The 23109-nt window shown below is 34.1% G+C and overlaps 2 protein-coding genes across 4 annotated transcripts; one reads left to right on the forward strand and one right to left on the reverse strand.

Moving 5' to 3' along the window:
* Window positions 1–2732: 2732 nt before the first annotated feature.
* LOC123208381 (transcription factor E2FB-like) lies at window positions 2733–20164 on the forward strand. Of its 3 annotated transcripts, none has more exons than XM_044625855.1 (14): window positions 2733–3214; window positions 6643–6835; window positions 7039–7095; window positions 7240–7325; window positions 7401–7489; window positions 17018–17072; window positions 18095–18147; window positions 18231–18281; window positions 18379–18427; window positions 18539–18604; window positions 18696–18772; window positions 18854–19079; window positions 19479–19545; window positions 19650–20164. In XM_044625855.1, the coding sequence occupies exons 1-14, from the start codon at window positions 3023–3025 to the stop codon at window positions 19772–19774; spliced, it is 1386 nt and encodes a 461-aa protein (XP_044481790.1). In that variant the 5' UTR covers window positions 2733–3022; the 3' UTR covers window positions 19775–20164. The 3 variants fall into 3 exon arrangements, with proteins under 3 accessions (XP_044481790.1, XP_044481791.1, XP_044481789.1); XM_044625856.1 differs by having other exon boundaries at window positions 2734–3214; window positions 6652–6835; window positions 19644–20164; XM_044625854.1 differs by having other exon boundaries at window positions 2735–3214; window positions 19644–20164.
* Window positions 20165–20482: 318 nt separating this feature from the next.
* LOC123208382 lies at window positions 20483–22213 on the reverse strand. The gene is made up of 3 exons (XM_044625857.1): window positions 21952–22213; window positions 20859–21050; window positions 20483–20777 (listed from the first exon to the last, which is right to left on the reverse strand). Exons 1-3 carry the CDS (start codon window positions 22162–22164, stop codon window positions 20619–20621), a joined length of 564 nt encoding a protein of 187 aa, XP_044481792.1. The 5' UTR covers window positions 22165–22213; the 3' UTR covers window positions 20483–20618.
* Between the last annotated feature and the right edge of the window lie 896 nt (window positions 22214–23109).

Consider the following 23109-nt stretch of genomic DNA (forward strand, 5'->3'; position numbering starts at 1 on the left):
TATTAATAATTGTGTATTACAATAAAACTTCTATTTTTTTAATTTTATAAATAATATTGTCTTTCTGTTTTCTCCCCTTTTCTTAGATAATCTTTTGTATTTATAAAATTTTTGAAGCAAAAATTATATTCAAACTAATAGGATTAGAATTTTCAATCCTAATGAGACTGAAAATAGTATACCATTATTTTAATTTAAACAATATAAGAAATATTTAAAACTAAGAAGACTTTTAAATATTTTCTATACCCTTTAAAATATTATTTTTTAATTAATAATATATTGGCCAAATAACTAATTTTCATCCAAAGAATAATGAAATGATAATTTTTGCTGGTTAAATTTGAAAAATTCAAATTTTATCTATTTATTAAAATTTTTAAATCAAATCCTATTAATTTATTTTATAAAATTATAGAAAAAATCAAGTTAAATAATATTTTACTCTCAAAATTTTATTATATAATTTTATATGCTAATTTATATTAATTTTAAGATACAAATATATGTAGGAGCATTAATGATATATAATTATATATTTAAGATTAAATTATTACTTTTAAAAATATATAAAATATTAATAATATTTAAAAAGGGTTTTTGAAATTTAAAAAAAGTTTAATGGTGTTTATAAAATTTTTAAAATATTATTTAATAATTCTAAAAAAATAGTTACACCTCCAAATATATAATAAATAAGAGACATAAATATTATATTATAAATTATTAAAATTATATTATATCTTTAAAATATTTAAAGTAAATATGATAATTTTTTAAATAAAATAAAAAAAATTATTTATCTTTAATAAATTTTTAAAAAATAATATTGATACTAACCGATATATCTTTATTATAACATTTAAATATAATTATATAAACACTTTTCTACTATTAAAATTAATAGTGCAGGCGGGTGAGAAATTTGCTTTTTCCAATTTAACATGTGGTAATTTATCATTTCATCTACGATAAAATTATATATTTTTAAATATATAATTAAATGTATAAATTATATATCATCATATAATTAAAATATTTAAAATTGATAATAAAATAATATTTAATTATATAACAATATATTATTTATGTAACTAATTATACACTAAAAAATATGTGCATATTATATTGCTTTTGCAATCGAGCTAACTCGATTTAATTTGATTTGGTTTAAATTTATTTATTTCGAATAAGAATTGAGTTTGAGTTAAGAGATTTGATTCGTTTTAAAATCGGATCAAATTTAAATTAGAGAGAGTTCAATTTGATCTGACTCACAAACTAGATAGATAACTTGATTTACTTTAAATTTGGCTCGTGGTTCTATTTTAATTATATTAAATAATGATAAAATGATATCGTTTTGTCAATAAATTATAAATTAAACTATAAATTTAAACCGTATATCCTAATAATAAATTTGAATTAAATTCGAATCATTTTTAATATTAACTTAATAAATTTAAATTAAATAATTTTTTATTTAAATTAGACCAAATTAAAAAATCTTCAAATTCAATTCGACCTATTTTGGAATGTTACTTTTACATCAAACCTGAGGTGAAAAATGGCCATTCAGCCTAGAATGTTTTTTAAAGATGGGTGACAGACAAGGGAAGCAAAACAGCTGTTAAACGAAAAAATAAAGGGAGAAGGACTATTTCCCACCCAACTTTTGATGCGTCTCACATTGCCACCCACGGCAGATGAAAATCTAGTTTTCTCACCCGTGACCAAACTGCCGTCCAATTTTTCAGTTAGGAACAAGGGCAAAATCGTCATTTGCTATTTAAAACCTTAAAACTTTTAAATTTTATTGTTTCCCCTCTCCAGGTTTTAAAAACTAATAACTAACCCATCCTCAAAGTTTGAAAAGTTTAGATTTCACCCCTAGAGTTTGCTCCTTCTTCGGCCACCATCGACGGCCGACGCATTCGACTGATCTCCCATCTCCGACTACAAAGGACGACGAAGGATGACCCTTCGTTGCCAGATCTGGACGACGAAGCATCGTCCAGATCTGGAAGAACAGACGAAGGACGATGCTTCGTCGTCCTTCGTCGTTGCGTCTTCTAGATGCGACGAGCCACGAAGAGAGAAGAAGAGAGACCTTCGTCGAGCGATCTCCCAGATCTGGACGACGAGCGACGAAGAGAGGTCTCTTCGTCGCATCGTGCGACGAAGAGATCTCTGTCTCTTCGTCGTACCGTGCGACGAGGAGATGAAGATCTCTTCGTCGCACCACCGCCGTCGCACCAGGAGAAGGAGGAGGCCAGTGACGATGCCGGAGAAGACGTCGGGAGATGAAGTTGAAGAATGGGGGTGAAATGCTAGTTTTGAAAGTTATGGGGGGCGACTATATTTTGAAAAATATGAAAACCCTAGGTTTGGGGGTGAAAATGTTAGTTTTTAAAGTTTAAAAACTTTAGGTAAGGTGAAAATGTTAGTTTCTAAAACCTAAGGAGGGTGAATGGTAAAACCCTCACATCAATTTTGAGAAATTAAATTGAGGGGTATTTTTGTTATTTCATCTAACAAGGGTAAAATGGATATTTTATCTTTATGCAAACAGATATCATCCATTTTAACAGCTCATAGGTGAAAAAACTGAATTTTTATCTGTTGTGGGTGACATTTTGAAAAAGCATCAAAAGATGGGTGGGAAATAGTCCTTCTCCCAAAAATAAATGGACAAAAAAAAATATTTATGAATTAATTATAAGCGCTTCCCTCCACATCAATATCCGAACCAAGTTCCCTCCTTCCCCAACTCTTTCCCTCGTTTTCTGCTCTCTTTCTCTCTCTTTCAATCTCCCGCTTTTTTTTTTTTTTTTCTTTTCTCTTCCCAAACACCAGATCCCGTCCTTCTTTCTTCTCCAATTCCTCTGATCCAATCACTTTCACTTCAATACATCTCCAATTTCAGTTTATCTGTTCTTCTCAAAAAAAAAAAAAAACCCAAACCCTTGCTTCAGAATTACCCAAACCGAATAATTCAATCTCCATTTGACTTCAGTTTTCCATGTCTAATTCACAAACGCACAACTCCACTACACAGTCCAATGACACTTCCATGCAGCAGTCCTTTAAGCGCCAGCTCCCCTATTCTTCTATGAAGCCGCCTTTTACAGTTCCCGCTGATTATCACCGCTTTGCTGCCGACCCTCGTCGCCAACCGGATCAAGAACCCGAGGGCATTGTATTTAAATCTCCAGTAAGTTTATCTTTTTAAGTCTTTTTTTGATGTTAAATTTTGCTTTTTGGGTTTTTTTTTTTAATTTTCGATTTTTGGTTAATTTTGTTACTTTAACTTCTGAGTTTGCCTTTTTTTAGTAGAATTGTGATTTAGTGGTTTCTGATGGGTGAATTTTGTGAGGATCTGCTTGTATGAGTTTTAGGATGTGGGTTTTTGTGACTGGTTATGAGATTAGTTCTTTGGGACTTGGGTTTGTTTAAATTGTAGGGGTGCGCGTTCATTGTTTTCAATTGAATGCGGATTTATGTTTGCTAAATCGGAATTTATATGGTCAATTTCTGCTAATACTTTGGTTTTTATAAGGGTAGTGAATTATAAATGCTGCTTGTCATGAGGGAGAAGATATATAGCCGTGCACTAAACATATGAACTTACCGATATTTGTGCTTCTTTGTTTGTTTAATGTGGGAATCTGTGTGGGAGACAGTATAAGTGTTAGTATTAAGGATTAGATGCTCTTGAAAGGAACTGGTGGTCCCAATTCGTTCGCAGTTCATGGAATTGAGGTTTTCTTTAAATTGTGTTGAGTATGTGTAGATGTTGCAAAAGAAATAAGCACTTTCTTCTTGATATTGTTAGTTTTATCTTTGTTAATTTTTTTGGTTGCTAGTTCTGAATAGAACAGCGCTTTTGATTGCCACTAGTTTCGTTGTGAAGTGTGATGCTCCAATATCTGTTGTCAATGAAGGGTTTGGTTTTGTTGATGAAATTTTAGCATTTAGTTTGGAGATTCTGTGGAGATATCTTTAGCTTCTTGCAAGCAATCATTTATAAAAAGCTGAAGCCTCATTTGGATGTTAGTAATTCTGTGAAACCATTATCTTCACTCTTTTCTTTGATTTTTCTAGCATTTTCCCTTTGCTTCCAATTATTGATAAAAATGCTTTCAGTGCACATGTCAATAATATTCTCTTCTGGAGGCCTCCAACATGTTTGTTGAAGTTTTAATGAGCTACTTAAGGCAACCAACTACTTTTGCTGAGCATAAACGAACACTCGTATTTCATAACCCATAAATCTGTTGATGTGTGCATTCTTCATGTTTCTCTCTGCGGTTTTTTAATAAGGCCAGATAGAAAATTTTAATTTAGAAATCTAATTATATTTTTCTAGATGCCTAAAGCATTGTTTAAACCATGTCATTTTAAATTTTTATATTGGCTAGTGAACATCCGGTGTTTTTCTTATGCTCTTCTATCTTAGATTTACTCCAGTTTGTTGGAATTTATAGAAGGCACGTTGACTGATGTTCCTAGATATAGAAACTGATATTGACTAGTTGATGATAGAAAATTTTTTTTCATAAGAAAATCTTCCTCCTATGGTGGTTCATTAAAAGAATTACAGGGCAGAAGTTGTAAATTGACAAAATACATCTGCTGTTTATTATTTTAGTGGTTCATGTAAAAGAATGCAAGTATGGATGAATATCACAACAAAGATCATGAATGATAAAACTGTAACTGGTCTAAAAGCTTGGAAGAGTGAAGCAAGTTGAATTCCTTGAGTCATGCACCACAGTCGGAATTGATTTGATATATGAATGCTTTTGATTAGTGCATTGTTAGCATTGATAGTGCAAGTTATTTTTTATGGTTTTTTCATGTGATGAGGCTTCCAAAGGCTTGGTTAGTTTGAACCATGGAAGATGATCTGGAATAATTTCAATTCATGGTTAATGAAACTTTGGCTTTTTGTAGCTTACTGTTTAATGAGACCAAACAAGAAAGTATAAATTGAAAGAAAAAGAATTTAGGACTCTGATTCACTTGATATTCTTGTCATAATGATGTTGGCCCTTGTTGTGCTTTATGCACACATTGAATAAGTTCATAAAAAAGAACTCAAATGGAATGGACAAATAAAATTCTTCACTGTAGCGGTCTTTTGAATGGTGACCAGATGTGGCTACATGTGCTTATAGGAAAGATGATCAACCCTCACAGCTCATTTTTACTTTTCTGGACTAGAATATTCAGAATAGACAGACCCTCTATGGCATGGAACGCTGCATCACAAGACAATATATGACTGCCTGAGATAGATTAATCTGAATATTATATTAGATGGAATTACAAAATGCTAATAGTGGAGTTTTGATAAACTGAACAGTGTTGTATGGAGTGAGGCTTAGTTCGCTTGATATGCATTGTTACTTAATTCAAACATCTTCCCAAATCCCAATGATATGGTGTGTCAGAAGATTTCTTCTATGATGACTTCTCTTCTTATTGTGGTTTCAGTTCAGTATCTCTATGGCAAGTTGATAACGTACATTATGGTTTGCATGTTTTGCAAGTTGTTTGACCAGCTTGAAGTGATCTACAATAAATGATACCTTGAAATGAATGTGTTGCAAGGATACATGTAAAATATATTGTAGCCTAATAATTTTACATTGCGGCTCCTGGCATTGGAACACATGTTTAGTAGTACTTATCTTTTTGAATATGTGCATATATATTTATATAAAAGCTTTGTAGTTGTGATTGATATATTTTATAGACCTCCTACCCAAATACATCGTCTCTTTCTTTGCTATAGCATTATGACTACTGTATGCCACTGTGCTATGTATATCCCTCCTCCTTTATCTTTAAGATTGTTTTGGATTTGGTAGTTGCTGACTTGCTGTGCTGATCTTTATGAATGTCACTAAGTCTGATCCAAGGAACTATGGATGGAGCCTTAGGAAATAAAACATATTCCTTTAACTTTACCCCATCCTGTAGTCTTGCACAGTTTGTTGCTATTACTTAACAGTGCATACTTTTCTTTTGTTTGTTTGCTACCTTTTTGCTGTACCAAAATGGAGCTTCTCTAAATCTTTCAGTTACTGAAACTTAAAAGGTGGCAGGTATACATCACAATTTCTTTTTGTCATTAATATTGAAACTTTGGGAGTTTACAGCTTAGATCTCTGGTGTTTAGAAAAAAATTGATCTTTTTGTTGATGACTTGGTTTATGCTAACTGGTGCTGCAGTTGTGGTTTTATTTAAAAAAATGCAATGCTGGCGATTTATGTTCTCTCTCTCTCTCTCTCTTTTCTTTTCTTTTCTCTTCTCTTTTTTTCTTGACTTCTCTTTTTGAAGGGAATTGCTATTTGGATTTTCAGTGTGTATCTTCAGTGAATCTTCTTATTTTATAAGACTGGAAAGCTGTATACACTTATTTGTCTGGTTGTTATTATATATTACCTAATGAAAGAGGCTTTTATACAGTTTTTCTTTTGTTTGAGTGTTCTGTGACCTGCAACACAACTTAAATGACACTTATATTTTTGGTTGCAGACATGAATTTTGCTACTTTATTTGAATCATTATATTCCTAAATTTCTTGCCCATTTTGCTCATTGTGATTTAAAAAACTAAATGGTGTTTATTAGCAATTAAAGCGGAAGAGTGACCCAGCAGATCATGAAGCTGAGTCAAGTGAGCAGACAGCTAGCCCTGTATGCACTGAGATAGTTAACAGCTCTCTCCAGACACCTATATCAGGAAAAGGGGGAAAGGTGCAGAAAACATCTAGGCTTGCAAAGAATAGTAAATCTGGACCACAAACTTCAGCCTCAAATCTTGGTAAGCATTACCAATTTAAGTTTGAGCAAGTCTTAAGTTTGTAATCGCAGGATATTTCTCTTTACTGATTGAATGGTATAAATAAGAAAGATGAGTCACTATAATTGTAGTTATCTTTATATGAACAAACAGTCAACTTATGAGCAGGCTAAAACGAGATAAAGGTAGATATAATTGATTAAATAACTTTTCTATATTGACAGCTTCACCAGGCAACAATCTCACACCAACTGGTCCCTGCCGCTATGACAGCTCCCTTGGTAATTTTTTTATTCTTTTGCATTTCCTGGTTACTCTTTTCTAAATTAATGTATAAGCAGTGGTTTTTGCTAAATTTCTCCATGTCGAGCTTTTGACATAGAGCAAGTTCATTATTAAGAGTGAAATAATGTCCTTTACTTCAGGGCTTTTGACAAAGAAGTTCATAAATTTGATCAAGCACGCTGAGGATGGTATTCTTGATTTAAATAAAGCCGCTGACACTTTAGAGGTGACAGAAACTTCTTATATTCGTCCAACTTTATATCATAATGTTCAATTACTGGAAGGTTTTCCTTTGCCACAGGTGCAAAAGAGGCGGATATATGACATAACAAATGTCTTGGAAGGTATTGGTCTCATAGAGAAGAAACTCAAGAACAGAATTCAGTGGAAGTATGTATTTATATCTTGAATTTTCTAAACTTATAGTTTAATAGGTTTTTATTTTGATCTGCATTGACTTACACCTGTCAAACTAACAAATGGAAGAAGGCATCGTATTCACTATATTGTATTTTTCCCTTTGATTAGGGTTGTTTATATGCATACATATTTTTCTATAAAGAAGGAAACATCATAAGCACAAAATAATTAAAATTGAGTCTAATTATTCCTGATTGATTCTTTCCTTAACACTCTCCCTCAAGTAAGTGAGTAGATATTTTCTATTCTCAGTCTGGAAACAATCGTTTGAAACACTATGTTGCTTAACCCTTTGGTAAGCACATCAACAAGTTGAAATCTGGTAGACACATAAGGTGTGTAGTTCAACCTAGTTTCCAACTTCTCCTTAATAAAGTGTCTGTCAACTTTTTTGTGCTTTGTTCGGTTGTGTTGCACTAGGTTAGAGGCAATACTAATTGTTGATTTTTTGTCACAATAATTTCATTGGTCCATCCTATTTGATCTTCAAGTCTTCTAGAATGATCTTCACTCATAAAAGCTCACAAATTCCTTTAGTCATTGCACAAAAATTTGCCTCTTCACTAGATTTGCCACAACATTTTGTTTTTGCTTATCCAAGTAATAAGATTCCCACCAAGAAAGGTGCAACATCCAAATGTTGACCTCTTGTCAATCGTTGATCCATCATAGTCTACATTTGTATATGCTTCAAGTATTAATCCTGTGTTTCGTCAAATAAGATACCTTTCCTTGGAGTTCCTTTAAGGTTTTGCATCACTCAATTGACAACTTGCAAATGAATCTCCTTTTGTTTGTGGATGAATTGACTAATTACTCCAACAAAATAGATTACATCTGGTCTGGTGTGAAATAGATAAATGAGTCTTTCTACTAGACATTGGTGCATCTTTCTATTTACATCGCTATTCTCTTATGCCTCTCCTAACTTGTTATTGGGTTCTACTAGTGTGCTTGTTGGTTTACATGCTAGTTTTCCCGTTTCTGTGAGAAGGTCCGTAACATTTGTAGAAAGATGAAGATTCTTTTTATAAAGGTGTGCAACTTCAATTCTTAGAAATTACTTTAGTTTTCCTAGCTCTTTAATCTTAAATTCCTTGGCCAAGCATTGCTTTAGAGACAATTTCTCCTTGTCATCATTTCCTATCATAATGATGTCCTTAACATATACTAGAAGGACCATTACTCCTTTTGAATCTGAGTCTTTGACAAACAACGTATGATCTCCTTAACTATGTTTGTACCCCATACTTATCATCACATAGGCAAACCTCTCAAACCATGCCCTTGGAGCTTACATGCTTGATTCGTGGCTGGGTTGTTTCCAAATCTAGATGGATTTCCTTGTAGATTTCTTCTTCAAGATCTCCATGAAGAAATGCTTGTTTTTACATCAAATTGTTGCAAGTCTTAGTCGTAGTTGGTTGCTAAAGATAGAAGAATTTTGACAATATTCATCAAAGTATATACCCAATGGCATCCTATTGGCTTCTTTCTTATAGGCATATTCATCAAGCCCCATATCTTAGTTCTTTTTTGAGGCCTCCATCTTTGCATTCATAGTTTGTCTCCAACTCCTATATCTTATTCTTTTCTGAGGCTTCCATTTTTGCATCCATAGTTTGTCTCCAGTTTTCTTTAAACAATGCCTCAAATATATTAGTAGGTGATAATCTTAGAAAGTTTTGAGCAAAAACTGGTGTCCTCCTCTTGGAGAAGAATGCCATTATATATTATGAATACAAGTTGAACTTTAGTTCTAAAAAATAACTAAACTACCATATATAAATCTGTCTAAAAATGGCCTACAGCTAGTATATCCTAAATAAGGAAAATATAGAAAATTTACAACAATAATTACAGCTGTACAAGGTATAGAGTTTGCCATAGAATCTGCCACAAAATTAGCCATAGAATCTGCCACAAAATTAGCCATAGAATGACATAGAATCTACCACAGAATTAGCCACAGAATGACATAGAATCTGTCATAGAATGGCATAAAATCAGCCATAAAATGAATGACATAAAATTAGCCATAAAGTATAAAATCTGCCATAAAATGAATGGCATAAAATCAGCCATAAAATCTGCTAGCCTTGAATGACCAGCTAATTCCTTTGACATCCCCCCTCAAAATGATGCTGGTAAGTCAACAAGCATCAATTTGCTAACAAGAAAGTTATGTCGCCGACGTGTCATGGATTTCGTGAAAATATCTGCAATCTGAAGAGTAGTGGAGATATATGGGAGAGTGATAACTTGGCGATCATAGGCCTCCCGGATAGAGTGACAATCAACCTTTATGTGCTTCGTGCGTTCATGGTAGACAGGATTGGCAGCAATTTGGATGACACTAGTGTTGTCAGCATGTAAGGGAGTAGGTTGATCTTGGGAGAAACCAGCTCTGTTAGAAGACCACGTAACCAAATGATCTCGGAGCATGCAGTAGACATGGCGCGGTACTCTGCCTCAGTGGATGATTTGGAGACCGAGTCTTGCTTCTTGCATTTCCAAGAGATAAAAGCATCACCAAGAAACATGCACCATCTTGTAGTTGATTTTCTTGTGTTTGGGCAACTAGCCCAATCTGCATCACTATAGGCTTGTAATTTGAGGGAAGAACCAGTAGGGAAGAATAAGCCACGACTAGGTGTGCCAAGGATATATCTGATGATGCGGCGGACTGCAGATAGGTGGAGATGTCGAGGAGCTTGCATGAACTTGCTGACAATATGGACAACATAAGAGATGTCTGGGCGGGTGATAGTTAGATAAATAAGACTTCCAACCAGCTTCCGATACAAAGTAGGATCCTCAAGAAGTTCCCTTTCATCACGTCGATATTTCACATTAATTTCCATTGGGGTGTCAACAGAATTAGTGTTTGTAAGTCCACCTAGTTGAACCAAATCCATAATATACTTGTGCTGATTCAAAAAGATACCTTGAGGCTGATGATGCACCTCTAACCCCAAAAAATAGGTAAGTTGGCCGAGATCTTTCATGTGGAAAGTCAAGTGCAACAAATTCTGAAGTTTAGAAATAGCCTCCATATCAGAACCGGTGATAACAATGTCATCCACATAAATAAGGAGAACAACTATGCCCTTAGATGTCTGTTGGAGAAAAAGGGAGGAATCATACTGACTTTGAGTAAATGAAAAACCAAGAAGAGTCGATTGAAACTTTTCAAACCATACTCACGGTACCTGCTTCAATCCATACAAAGAGCGTTTTAGTTTACAAACATCATTAGGGGAAGAAGTAGGCATACCGCAGGGGAGTTTCATGTAAACTTCCTCCTTGAGATCACCATGTAAGAAAACGTTCTTTACATCCATTTGATGTAAAGACCATGATTGTGATGCAGCAAGGGCGAGGATTGTTCGTACAGTGGTCATTTTGGCTACCGGTGCAAAGGTCTCATCATAGTCTAGGCCATACTCTTGCTTGTTGCCAAGAACCCCCAACCGAGCTTTGTGACGTTCTATGGATCCATCAGAACGGAGCTTGATAGAAAACACAAACTTACTACCAAGAGATTTCACAGATGGTGGACATGGAACAACATCCCAGGTTTGGTTTTCTGCAAGTGCAAGAAGTTCTGTTTCAATAGCTCTCCGCCAACATTCATGCTCCATTACCTGTTTATAGGATAAAGGAATAGGAATAGAAGACACAGTGGCTGTCAAAGATAAAAGAGAGGTGAAACCATACCTATCTGGTGGTTTACGAACTCGAGTACTTTGTCTTAGAGGTGCTGTTGCAGTTGCTGGAACAGGATCAACATTAAGGGAATGAGTTGGAGGAGGCCCAAGAGGTGTTGAAAACTTGCGTCGTTGGTAGACTATGAGAGGCTTAGAAGGTACGGAATCTGCAAAAGAGTTAGTAAATATTGGCAAAACAGAGAATGAAGGAGAAAGGTCATCCTTGTGTGTGGAAAAAAAATACTGATTTTCAAAGAAAATCACATTTCGAGAAACCCGAATACGTCGGAGGTTGGGATCATAACAAAGAAAACCTTTTTGGTGCATCGAATATCCTAGAAAAGCACATTGAACAGCTTGAGCTGTTAGTTTTGTGCGTTCATGTGTAGGAAGATGAACATAACACACACAACCAAAGGTGCGAAGGTTAGAGTAATTTGGGGTATGACCAAATAATTGAAAGAAAGGAGAAACATGGTTCAAGGTGGGAGAAGACAACCTATTGATAAGGTGGACAACAGTGGAGAGGGCTTCACACCAAAAACGAGGGGGTACAAATGACTCTAATAGAAGGGTGCAAACAACATCTAGAAGGTGACGGTTCTTTCTTTCAGCCACCCCATTCTGTTGAGGGGTTGAAAGACAAGACCTTTGAGAAATTATACCATTGGTTTGCAGAAATTTTTGAAATAAATGAGACATGTACTCACCCCCATTATCAGAACGAAGAATTTTGATATTGACAGAAAATTGTGTCTGAATATATGCATGAAAAAGCTTAAAAACTGAAAACAATTCATCTTTAGAATGCAGAAAATAAATCCATGTAAAGCGACTATAATCATCAATAAAAGTGACAAAATACTTGTAATTAGCATGGGAAGTAATTGGTGCCATTCCCCATGCATCACTATGTATCAAATCAAAAGGCTGGACTATCTTAGGTGTGTGAATGGGAAATGGCAAAACTTTACTTTTTCCAAGCCTACAAGAATTTCAATCAAATTGAACAGTACTAAGAGATGGTGATCCTTTATTCCCAAGTAAACCAGAATTTAGCAAAGCATGAAGTACATTAGAGTTTTGGTGTCCAAGACGTTTATGCCATGCTCGGTAATCAACATAAGTAGAATTACAAGTGATAACAGGTAAAGAGGAACATAGAGACATAGGAAATTGAAGAGGAAAAAGTCGTCCTACTTTAGGCTCCCTTGCGATCATCTTCCCCGATTGTTGATCCTGCACAACACAACCAGATTTAGAAAATTTCACTTTACAATCATTTTCAACTAATTGTTCGACAGAAACAAGATTAGTGGTAAGGTTAGGAGAGACAAAGACATTGGTTATACACGAAGAAACATCACCAGTGGCAGTGATAGGCAAAGAGTTGCCATCAACTGTATAAATCTTGAGATTTCCAGGATATTTACTCACATTGGTAAGAGATTTAGCATTGTTTGTCATGTGATGGGAAGCCCCGGAATCAAAGTACCAAGGAGAAGGTTTAGAGAAGGGTATGCGGAAAATGTAGAAATGATCATTTGTTGAATCATTTCAGGTGTCACAGATTGAACAGGAGCAAGAGCACTTTGTGTCAGATGTGTTGTATCCACAGAACTACCAGCACTAGAGGAACCAACTGAGACAGTATATGCTGTTCCAGATCTCTTGGGGGGTCGAATAGGACATTCCTTGATGATATGCCTATCCTTTTTGTAGTAGTTGCAAAATTTTTTTGAACAATCTGCAGCATAATGGCCAAATCCTTTGCAACAAAAACACTGAATAATACTCATGTCCCTACCTTTTGGCCTACCTTGAGCTGCATAAGCCATAGGAACAGAAGTGGATTTAAGTTGTTCCATGGTGGCTTGAGTAAGAAGTCGTTGCTCTTCGCGAAATAAATCATTGAGACATGCATCCAAGGATGGGACTGTTTCTCGATTCATCAGAGTAGACCTGGTGCTTTCAAATTTAGATCTCAGTTTCATAAGAAATTGATCCCTCTTAGTAATTTCATGTACACATTGAACAGAGATAAGACCTTCGGGCGGTAAGGTAGCATAGACAATATCAGTATATTCAGCCCAAAGATTTATGCAGCTAGAATAAAAATCAGAGATAGTGAGACTGCCCTATTGAAGATTTGCTAGCTCATGTTCAAGTTGAAATCGATGAGCAGTGTTGTGTTGACTGTAGAGTTTTTTTAGATAATTCCACATTTCAACTGCAGTTCTGAAGGGTCGAAGATTCAAGATGATGTCGGATTCCACAGATCCTAAAATCCATGCCATGATTTGAGCATCCTTGACTTCCCACTTGGAGTGCTCATCCTTGTCTTTGTCTTTGTCAGGTGCAGGTTTGTTGCCATCAATATGACCCCGTAGATCTTTGCCTTTGACGAATATCTTGAAGTGAAATGCCCAGGCTGAGTAGTTTTTGCCATTAAAACGAATCAAGAAGACATCATACTTGTCTGAAGACATGAGGCTGAGATAACTTGATCAAAATAACTAAGAGCAAAGGACTGAACTAGGACTGAGTTGGATTTAAGACGAAGAGACACAGGAGAATTCAGAACCGAAGCTCTGATACCATGATAATCTTAGAAAGTTTTGAGCAAAAACTGGTGTCCTCCTCTTGGAGAAGAATGCCATTATATATTATGAATACAAGTTGAATTTTAGTTCTAAAAAATAGCTAAACTACCATATACAAATCTGTCTAAAAATAGCCTACAGCTAGTACATCCTAAATAAGGAAAATATAGAGAATTTACAGCAATAATTACAGCTGTACAAGGTATAGAGTTTGCCATAGAATCTGCCACAAAATTAGCCATAGAATGACATAGAATCTACCACAGAATCAGCCACAGAATGACATAGAATCAGCCACAGAATGACATAGAATCTGCCATAGAATCAGCCATAGAATGGCATAAAATCAACCAAAAAATTAATGACATAAAATCAGCCATAAAGCATAAAATCTGCCATAAAATGAATGACATAAAATCAGCCATAAAATCTGCTAGCTTTGAATGACCAGCTAATTCCTTTGACAGTAGGGATGAAAATATTATTTAGGCATACAAAAAAACCTCCTATGGGATGGTGAAAATTTTTAAAAGACACAACATTAGAAAGTGGATATAAAGTTCGTTTTGTGTATTCCTTGGTTTCTTTCCTAATGGCAATAAGATCATATTCTGACACAATTTGTCAAGAAAGGTTAGAATTTGTTATCTCATTCCCAAAACTTAGATTAGACTATTGGACTTGTGCAAGATCAAGGATCAAGGCTTTTCTCTTTCAGTACATTTGATTAGCTATTATGTCTTAATGAGCTTGGACTCTTTGTTTTGTGACTTAGGTGACAGAAGCACAAGTAATACAGGCATAGATGACACAATTTGTTTGGGTTTGCTATTTCATGACTCAAGTGACATAGTTTATTTGGATGAAGGAATATCTATGAAAAGTAGACTTAGATACAATTCTTACCCTCAAAGACTAAATTCTACCCCTGAAGAGGAGTGGTGAAATAAGATTCATTTTCATTAAATGTGACATCTGTCGAGACTTAGAATTTTTTAGGAGGATGATAATATTTATAGCCTTTTTGTATTAAGGAATATCCCACAAATATGCATTTGATGGCCCTTGGGTCGAGTTTTCCTCGGTTGTGACTTTGAACATGAACAAGGGATACACACCCAAATATTTTTGGCCTAAGGTGATTTATGGCTTTATAGGTTAGGATAAAATTTGGAGAAAATTTTCGTAGGACTCTTGAAGCCTAGAGTTCTAAAATGTAAGCGATTTATAAGATGTTAGGTTATGAGAACAACTTCCCCCAAATAAGACACATGCACATTGTTATGAAACAAAAGGGCTTGGGTTGCATTAAGATGACCATTTTCCCTTTTAGTTACCCATTTTGTTGTGGGTTGTATATACAACATGGTGCATGAATTATTTATTCCTTCTGAAAGTATGAGGTTAAAATTCAATTGAAGTAGTTTGTAGAATTATCAGACTTAAAACTTTTGATTTTGACACCAAATTGGATTTGGTCATGGTATGAAAGTTTCGGAAAATTATACTAACATTAGATTTTTGTTTGAGTTAAAAGATCCAAGTGACTCTAGTACAATAATCAATAAACAACACAAATTACCTTGCTTCAGAAACATTAGGAATGTTTAAAGGACCCAAATATCATTATGAACTAATTGGAAAGGAACAAAACTTCTTTTATTGCTAATTGAAAAGGTTACATGTTTGTCTTTTGCTAATTCACATACATTACTGTGGAAACTTTCAACATCTAAGCCTCTAAACAATAAAGGAAATAATTTTTTTTTTCTAAAATGTGAAATGATGCATGACCAAGTCTACGATAATGAAGCCCTACCTTTTCTTTAGTGATCTGATGATGTTCAGAAAGAAAGGACAAGTGTGATTCATTCTTGACAGTATTCTATTTGCTTGGTGCTTTAAAGTAATACAACCCTTTTTGTTCTTTAACAAGTCCAGTTGTCTTCTCCAAATCCTGATCCTGAACTACATAGTGAGTGGGTTAAAAAATCACATTGCAGCATGAATCTTGAGTAAAATTTTGTATGTAGATAAGATTGCTACACAATCTTGAAACATGAAACACATTTAAGTGTGAGGGACTATTTTGAATATCTCTTATACCAACAACAATAGATAGTGATCCATTGACAATGACAAATTTCTTGCTACTTGGGCAATGTATATATGTAGTGAATTTTATATAAGTATCAGTCATGATCAGTTACTTTTGAGTCAATAATCCAAGAGTAGACGAAAATTCGATCCGAGACATCCAATCCAATAGAAATATGGAATTCACCTGAATGTTCTTGTAAACACGTACTTGATGGTTTCTCTAGAGAACTAATTGTCTTAGAGATGTTTCTTAAGTGTTGATAATACACTTGGTAAAATAAAAAACCCAGTTGATATCAAAGACACACCTATACTTCTAGTATCTATCACTTATAAAAAACGATGTTGGTTTGGTTTGGTGGCACATGACTTATCAAATGGGTGATATACTTTTGAAAACAACAGAACTAACCATTGTTTAGACTCTTCGTTCAAATACCTAGCTATCAACACTAAGAGATCTTGATAGTAAACCACAATCTGATGAGAAGATTGCAAGTGAGAGAAAATTTCCAAGGTTATGATGGGAGGCTTGTCACAAATTTTTTATGAGAGAATCAAAGTATTGCCAATGAGATTACGATCTAGTGACCCAAAAGGACTAGTGATGGCGACAATATTTTAGGTTTCTACGGATGAAGATGGCGGGTTAGATCTAAGCTCAGTGCAGTGGAATGAGACGAAGATGGCAACAACTTTGACAGGAATGAGACGGTGGAATGAACTGAGATAGATTGTCTGTTTCTGTAGTGACAATCTGCCCTTTCTTGTTTTTTATCTGATATGGTGAAAGTCAGAAAGATACAAACAGTGGCAATAAAGGCTCACTGAAACAAAGAAAATTTTCTAAAGTTTTGATACGATGTCAAAATGAACCAATGGAAGAAGGAATTTTATTCATTGTATTGTATTTTTCTCTTTGATTAGGGTTGTTTATATACATACACATTTTCTGTAGGGAGGAAACATCATAAATATATAATAATTACAATTGATTCTAATTATTCCTAATTGATCCTTCCCATATTCTAATTGATCCTAATTGATCATTTCTTTGTTTTCCACAACACTTTTATTGATGCTAGGGGTCTCGATGTTTCAAGGCCTGGGGAGGCTGATGAAAATGCTTCAAATATACAGGTGATTGACGTATTGCATCTTGACTTGAACTCTCTCTGGTGTCTTGGTGTATGTTGGATTATTGCATTCAGCTCTTAAAATTGAATCAGCCATGCCTCTTTCTAACTTGTTTTAATATGAACTTACTATAAATACTATTTAAAATTGATTTAATATGATTGCCACTATGATCAACATAAAACTTACCTCTACTATCATAAAACTGCATGCACCTCTGCATCATTACCAGTAGCAATATCACTACATTATACCAGCACCATAATCGTATAATTGCCATTCTCGTTATTACTACAACAACATGTCCACAATTTCTTCATAACTAATATTGCTGTTACTAAAAAGCTGCCACTGTTATCAAGAAAACCACCATTGCTATGAGCCAACAACTATTTCCATTGTTACACCTATTGCATATGCAAACATATTTTAAGCGAAAATTTTAAGTTTTGATGATTGGTTTCCATAATTTAGATCAGAAGACTTAATACATTGCTAGCAATTAGCTAAAAAATTTCAGTACTAAATTTTTGGTTTTCAGGTTGAGATTTTCTAATTTATCACATAGCACTTTTAATATTTCAAACTTCATCAGTCTCGTGAAAAAAGTGATGTGGAAACATAACTTCAATATTAACCCTTATGCTACCTAGTCAGGATAGGCAACAAGAACTTGGTCCATACACCAAAAATCAATCTATCTTCTGTTGTAGGTTCTGTTTTATTTGCCATCACCTTGATCTCTCCTAAGGCCATCCTTTGAACTGACCATATGCTGTCAATAGTTGTATAATGAAGATGAGTAGAGTGCTATGTAGATTTTTTATCTTTATCCGCAAGTAGATAGTTTACGGCTCATATGAGATGCAATAGATTCTGTTTTTTTTTTCCTTCTCTACTCTGCGTATAATTTAAAAAATTTTCAAGTGTACACCATTTTTGTGGTTTATTTGCCAAACCTATAGTACCAAATATTGCAGGAAATTACAGGATTTGGCTTAATAAAAAAATTTCTCCTCGTGCAGGCTGAAGTTGAAAGCCTTGCTATTGAGGAACGCAGATTAGATGATCAGATAAGGTTCTGTAGTTCAGTGATATTGCTTCTCTATTACATTTTCCTTTTGCTACATTTGGCATGTACTGACATTTCCAATTATGCAGAGAAATGCAAGAAAGATTGAGGGACCTTAGTGAAGATGAAAATAATCAAAAGTAAATGTCTTCTCAATTAATGCCAACGTGTTGTAATTTTATGGTTATCAGGTGTTTTAAATGATATACCACTGAATTAACTTTTGTATGATCTCAGATGGCTTTTTGTCACAGAAGATGATATCAAGAATTTACCCTGCTTCCAGGTTACAATCTTTTTCTTTTCTGTGCTTCTATCAATGATTTTGACTGGTTGTATGTTCACTATATTCCTGAGATAGTTTCTCTGCTTGTACTTAATGAGTTGCTTCTTGTAGAACGAAACCTTGATAGCAATTAAAGCTCCCCATGGCACTACTCTGGAAGTCCCTGATCCTGATGAGGTAAACCCAGAAGCATGCAAGTCTGTGAAAAAGTTCGCTTTTGTGTTTGCGAATGTGTATTCCTTATTGTGGCCTTTCCTTTCGGTGCCAGGCTGTTGACTATCCCCAAAGAAGATACAGAATAGTTCTTAGAAGCACAATGGGTCCTATAGATGTTTACCTTGTTAGGTACCATTACTTCTTGATGGTTAATATATCATTTAACCTCTCAACTGATATCCTGATGCCTCTCTTTTTCTGTCACTCTAGTCAATTTGAAGAGAAATTTGAGGAGATTCATGGTGCTGAGGCAACCCCAAACTTGCCATCAAATTCAGGCTTGGTTGAGAATCCTGCATTAACAATGATAACACAGGAGAGTGGAGGGAAGGAGATTGAAATGCAGGGACAAGATGCTCATAGAGAGTGCACAGATCTTAACGCTTCACAGGACTTTGTTAGTGGTATCATGAAGATTGTTCCCTCAGAAATTGATGTAAGTTCTTATGTTCTTTTGGGTGAATTATCATCGCTTCTGGATAATATCATTTGTTCATTTAAAAAATGTTTTCTCTAAAGCACAAGAATGGGCATTGTTTTTCCAGATGTCTGAACCATGTGTGTTTGCTTGTTATTATGTGTAAAGAGTGGGATCTTAAATGCCTATGGCTTTATTCAAGTAGTTGATTGAATGACTGAGTGGGCCATTGGGTGGTTTAGTTTCAAATCTCTTTAAAGAAAAGAAAAACGGGTAAAGGTTTTCATATTTGAAATAAAATCATTCTTGAACACATAGTTGATGCAGTTTTATTGAAAATTTTAAGTTTTTCAAGGTCTGTCATGTGGAATGGAGTTCACTTATCACAAAGTTTGATTGCTTCACATTTCCTTTCAGAGTGATGCAGATTACTGGCTTTTATCGGATCCTGGAGTTAGCATCACAGACATATGGCGGACTGAATGTATCCTTTTCATTTAGATATTTCAGTCTTAATTTCTTCTTGTTTTACTGCTTATTATTGAGCTGTAAATACAGAAGTCCCTGACTCCCAACAAATAGCTGCAGTTGAATGGAATGAACTGGGTAATCTTCATGAAGATTATACCATGGCTGCTGTGAGCACACCACGGGCCCAAACTCCGCCATCCAACCCAGCAGAGGTATCATCAACTGCTAATATTGGAAGGTGAATTTAATCTGTCGATAAATCATAAGTACAGGTAAATGGACATGTCTTTATCTAGAACCTTCCTGGAGTTTCAAGCTCAAGGTTCTGGGAATTGCCTGATGTTACTTGAAATCTGAGGCTGTAAAGAATAGGAAGGAGGTGTCAGGGTGTTATACAGTTGAGTAATTTGAATAATCCGATGTGACGTAGTAAGTAAAGCTCGAATGTTTTTTTTTTTTTTTCTTCCAAGCCCTTGTAAATTGTTGCATTCCTTTGGTTCGATTGTGTCAACTAGCATCATGTAACTGCAAAAATTGGATCTGATCATGATCTGAATAAATGATCAGAAACTATTATTTGCTTTCATCATATCATGAAAAAATTGATAAACTGAAATTGTCATTTTCTGCTACGAGTGTGATCACTGTGATGCATAAAAACTGTGTCAACTTAATGGCGTGAAGCATCTTGGTATTGTTTATGCATCAGAAAGCTTATCATGAAGGTGTGCAAGCATTGATATGCCCGGTACTAAGAATACAGGATTTTGATTATTTTTGCTGAAGCAGTAGTTGGAATGGCCTTAAATTTTAAGAGACTAGAAACAGTTACATCTTTATTTGGATTTTAGTTGCATCGCCTCTTTTAGAGCCTAGTTTCTGCATTTTGCATACTTTCATTTCTATCAACCTAATGTCTTAATATTAAAATTGGGGAAAAGATATCGTCATTAGCATTTACACAATTTTCATTAATACGAAGGCAATTTTGTACTCTTTAACGTGAGAAACAGTAAATGGAGGACAAGGATAAAGAATTAACAAAAGATGTGTAATACATCTTAAGCAATATGGGATATAAGCAGCTCATTCATCCTTTTCAACTTTCTTTCCAATCCAACTAGCAACAATGGGAGTGAGAGCTACCGTTGGAGGAAACCTTATTGGAGATGCAGCCTTGTGTGCAGCATACGCCAAAGCAAAGGTCCCCACTTGTTGCCCAGTTGCATCAGTCGATATTCCCACCTATAACATAAAAAATTCCACTCAAATTTAAGAAATCAAAGTGAATTTTGCACAACAGGAGACATTGTTGAATGGTTTTACCTTTTGTAGCAGAGCTTGAACATCAATTCCCGCAGCAACTAGAGCATAGCAGAGTGCGAAGGAGATCAAAGAGAGAGTAATGGAAGTGGCCAAGTATGCTCCTCCATATTTGGCTAGTAGTTCCTTCGCTTGATCCCCCCTTGATTTCTTTGCCTTTCCTTCCACTTTTCCTTCCTCCTTTGAGCTGAATATCTTCAGAGATCCATTGAAAAACAAGGCACTTAAGTTTTACAAACCAGTAGATACAACACGCAAGCTTTGTTTAATGGAAAAGAAAACAACTTTAACAAAAGGAATGCTTCAATCACCATGCAGCTTTTATTGTATTTCCATACTAGTAATATGTTCTTCATGTTATAGATAAGCTTATGCCCCTTATCTTATCTCTCTCCATAACTTACCTATTATCTCATTAGAATAAACCGTAATGATCTACTATACAAAATACGTATTCTAAAATATGATACGATACAAATGAAAAATAATCCGTATCATGAGGTGTATTGAATTAATACAATACAGTAGATATATTGTACGATATGATACATATTATTAATACGAATCGATACCTTTTTTAGAAAAAAATATAATTTAATATAGATATATATAAGAAATCTTAAAATTTCAAGGTGTTTATGATTTTTTTTTAAAAAATAATGATATATCAATTAAACTTTTTAAATTATTTTATTTTTTAAAAATTGTACCATATAATACGATATAATACTTTAAACATAATACATAAAATTAAGTTTTTGATACGCGATTTAATTATTATGAAATAAACACATGTTCACAATTCCATCCTAAAGGCTAAAATTACATAAATGAAATTTGTTATCACTTCGTTCATTTGCCTGGTTATAAAGAGAGGTGGCCCCAAAAAAAGGAAAAAAAGTAATAAATTAAAAAATAATAATAATAGAGAAGATAAATTAAAATTAAAAAAGACTTCGTGTTTTATTTTTTCCTCTCTTCCGAATCCAATATTTATAAATCACGATAAATCAAATAATCACTGCATCCTTCTTCTCTAATTTAGCAAATTCTACAATTAATGAAGCAATATAGAAGAAAAACACGGAAAGGGTACCTGCCAAAGGCCAGCTTCAAGGCCATACTTCTTAGTAACTTCCTCAGCAGAAGAGGAAGATGGTGGTTTTAATTCTTCTGTTTTTTGTTGGATAGCTCTGACTTTGAAGGTTTTGAAGACGGGTTTAGACGATTGAAGTGAAGAAGTAAAGGGGTAGAATTTATGGAAGAAATGGGGAGAAGAGAGATAAGGGGACAGCAGAGAAGTAGCCATTTCCAGGAAATTAACCCAATCTATCCTTCAAAACATTACTTCAACTTCTTATAAAGCTATCAGGCCAAGTCTTGTACAGTTGAGGTCTTAAAACCTTCTAAAACTAAATTGAATTGAAAAGTCGATTTTGCCCTCACATACATGGAAAGGATACAACCCTTTTTGCAATCATCTTGTAATTAAATATTTTCAAAATCTATTATACATCAAATATATATTTCATGGTTAATAAAACTATAAAATTGGAAAGTGTAAATAACGTTTTCCCATCTAAGATTGGTCTAAAAGTATTTTTTCATTCCTAACTAATATAAATAACATTTATTCATTTAAAATTAAACTTTTAATTGTTTCATTAACAAAATTTAATTTTGAGTGAAAATATTTTATTTATACTATTTATAGGTGAAAAGTGTTTGTTTTCTTTCAAATAATGGGTGGGAAAATGTAATTCACTGCGTTTAAATTATTATTATGTATATATTATTATTATGTATATATTGGTGTGGTATTTGTGACACAAAATGGTTATTGTGGGTGAAGCTATTATGGTAATTGTGCAATGTTCTTTCTTCTCAAAATTTGTGGTAAAGAAGAGGGCCAAGTAGAGCGCAAAAAAGCCTGTGCCAATTACCCGTTCCCCCTTTTAGAAGGCATTCTTTTCTTTTGTCTAAATACCAAATTTGAAATTAAAAAAAAAAAAAGAAGAAACTTCACTTCAAATACCCAAATAATTAAACTGTTTCATTTTCTAAAAAAAAAAAGAAAGACCCTCTTTTTAAAGCCTCAAGTAAAAATACCTTAAAAAATTTTAAAAATGTTAAAACTACCATTCATCAATTCTATATAAACATCCACTCTCATATCTTTCTCACATTATTCAAACTTTTATTTTTACTCAATATTTGATAATATAGGTTTGTTTGACAGGAAAAAACTTCGTGT

The sequence above is a fragment of the Mangifera indica genome, chromosome 2 (genome assembly GCF_011075055.1).
Source record: "Mangifera indica cultivar Alphonso chromosome 2, CATAS_Mindica_2.1, whole genome shotgun sequence".
NCBI classification, from domain to species: Eukaryota; Viridiplantae; Streptophyta; class Magnoliopsida; order Sapindales; family Anacardiaceae; genus Mangifera; species Mangifera indica.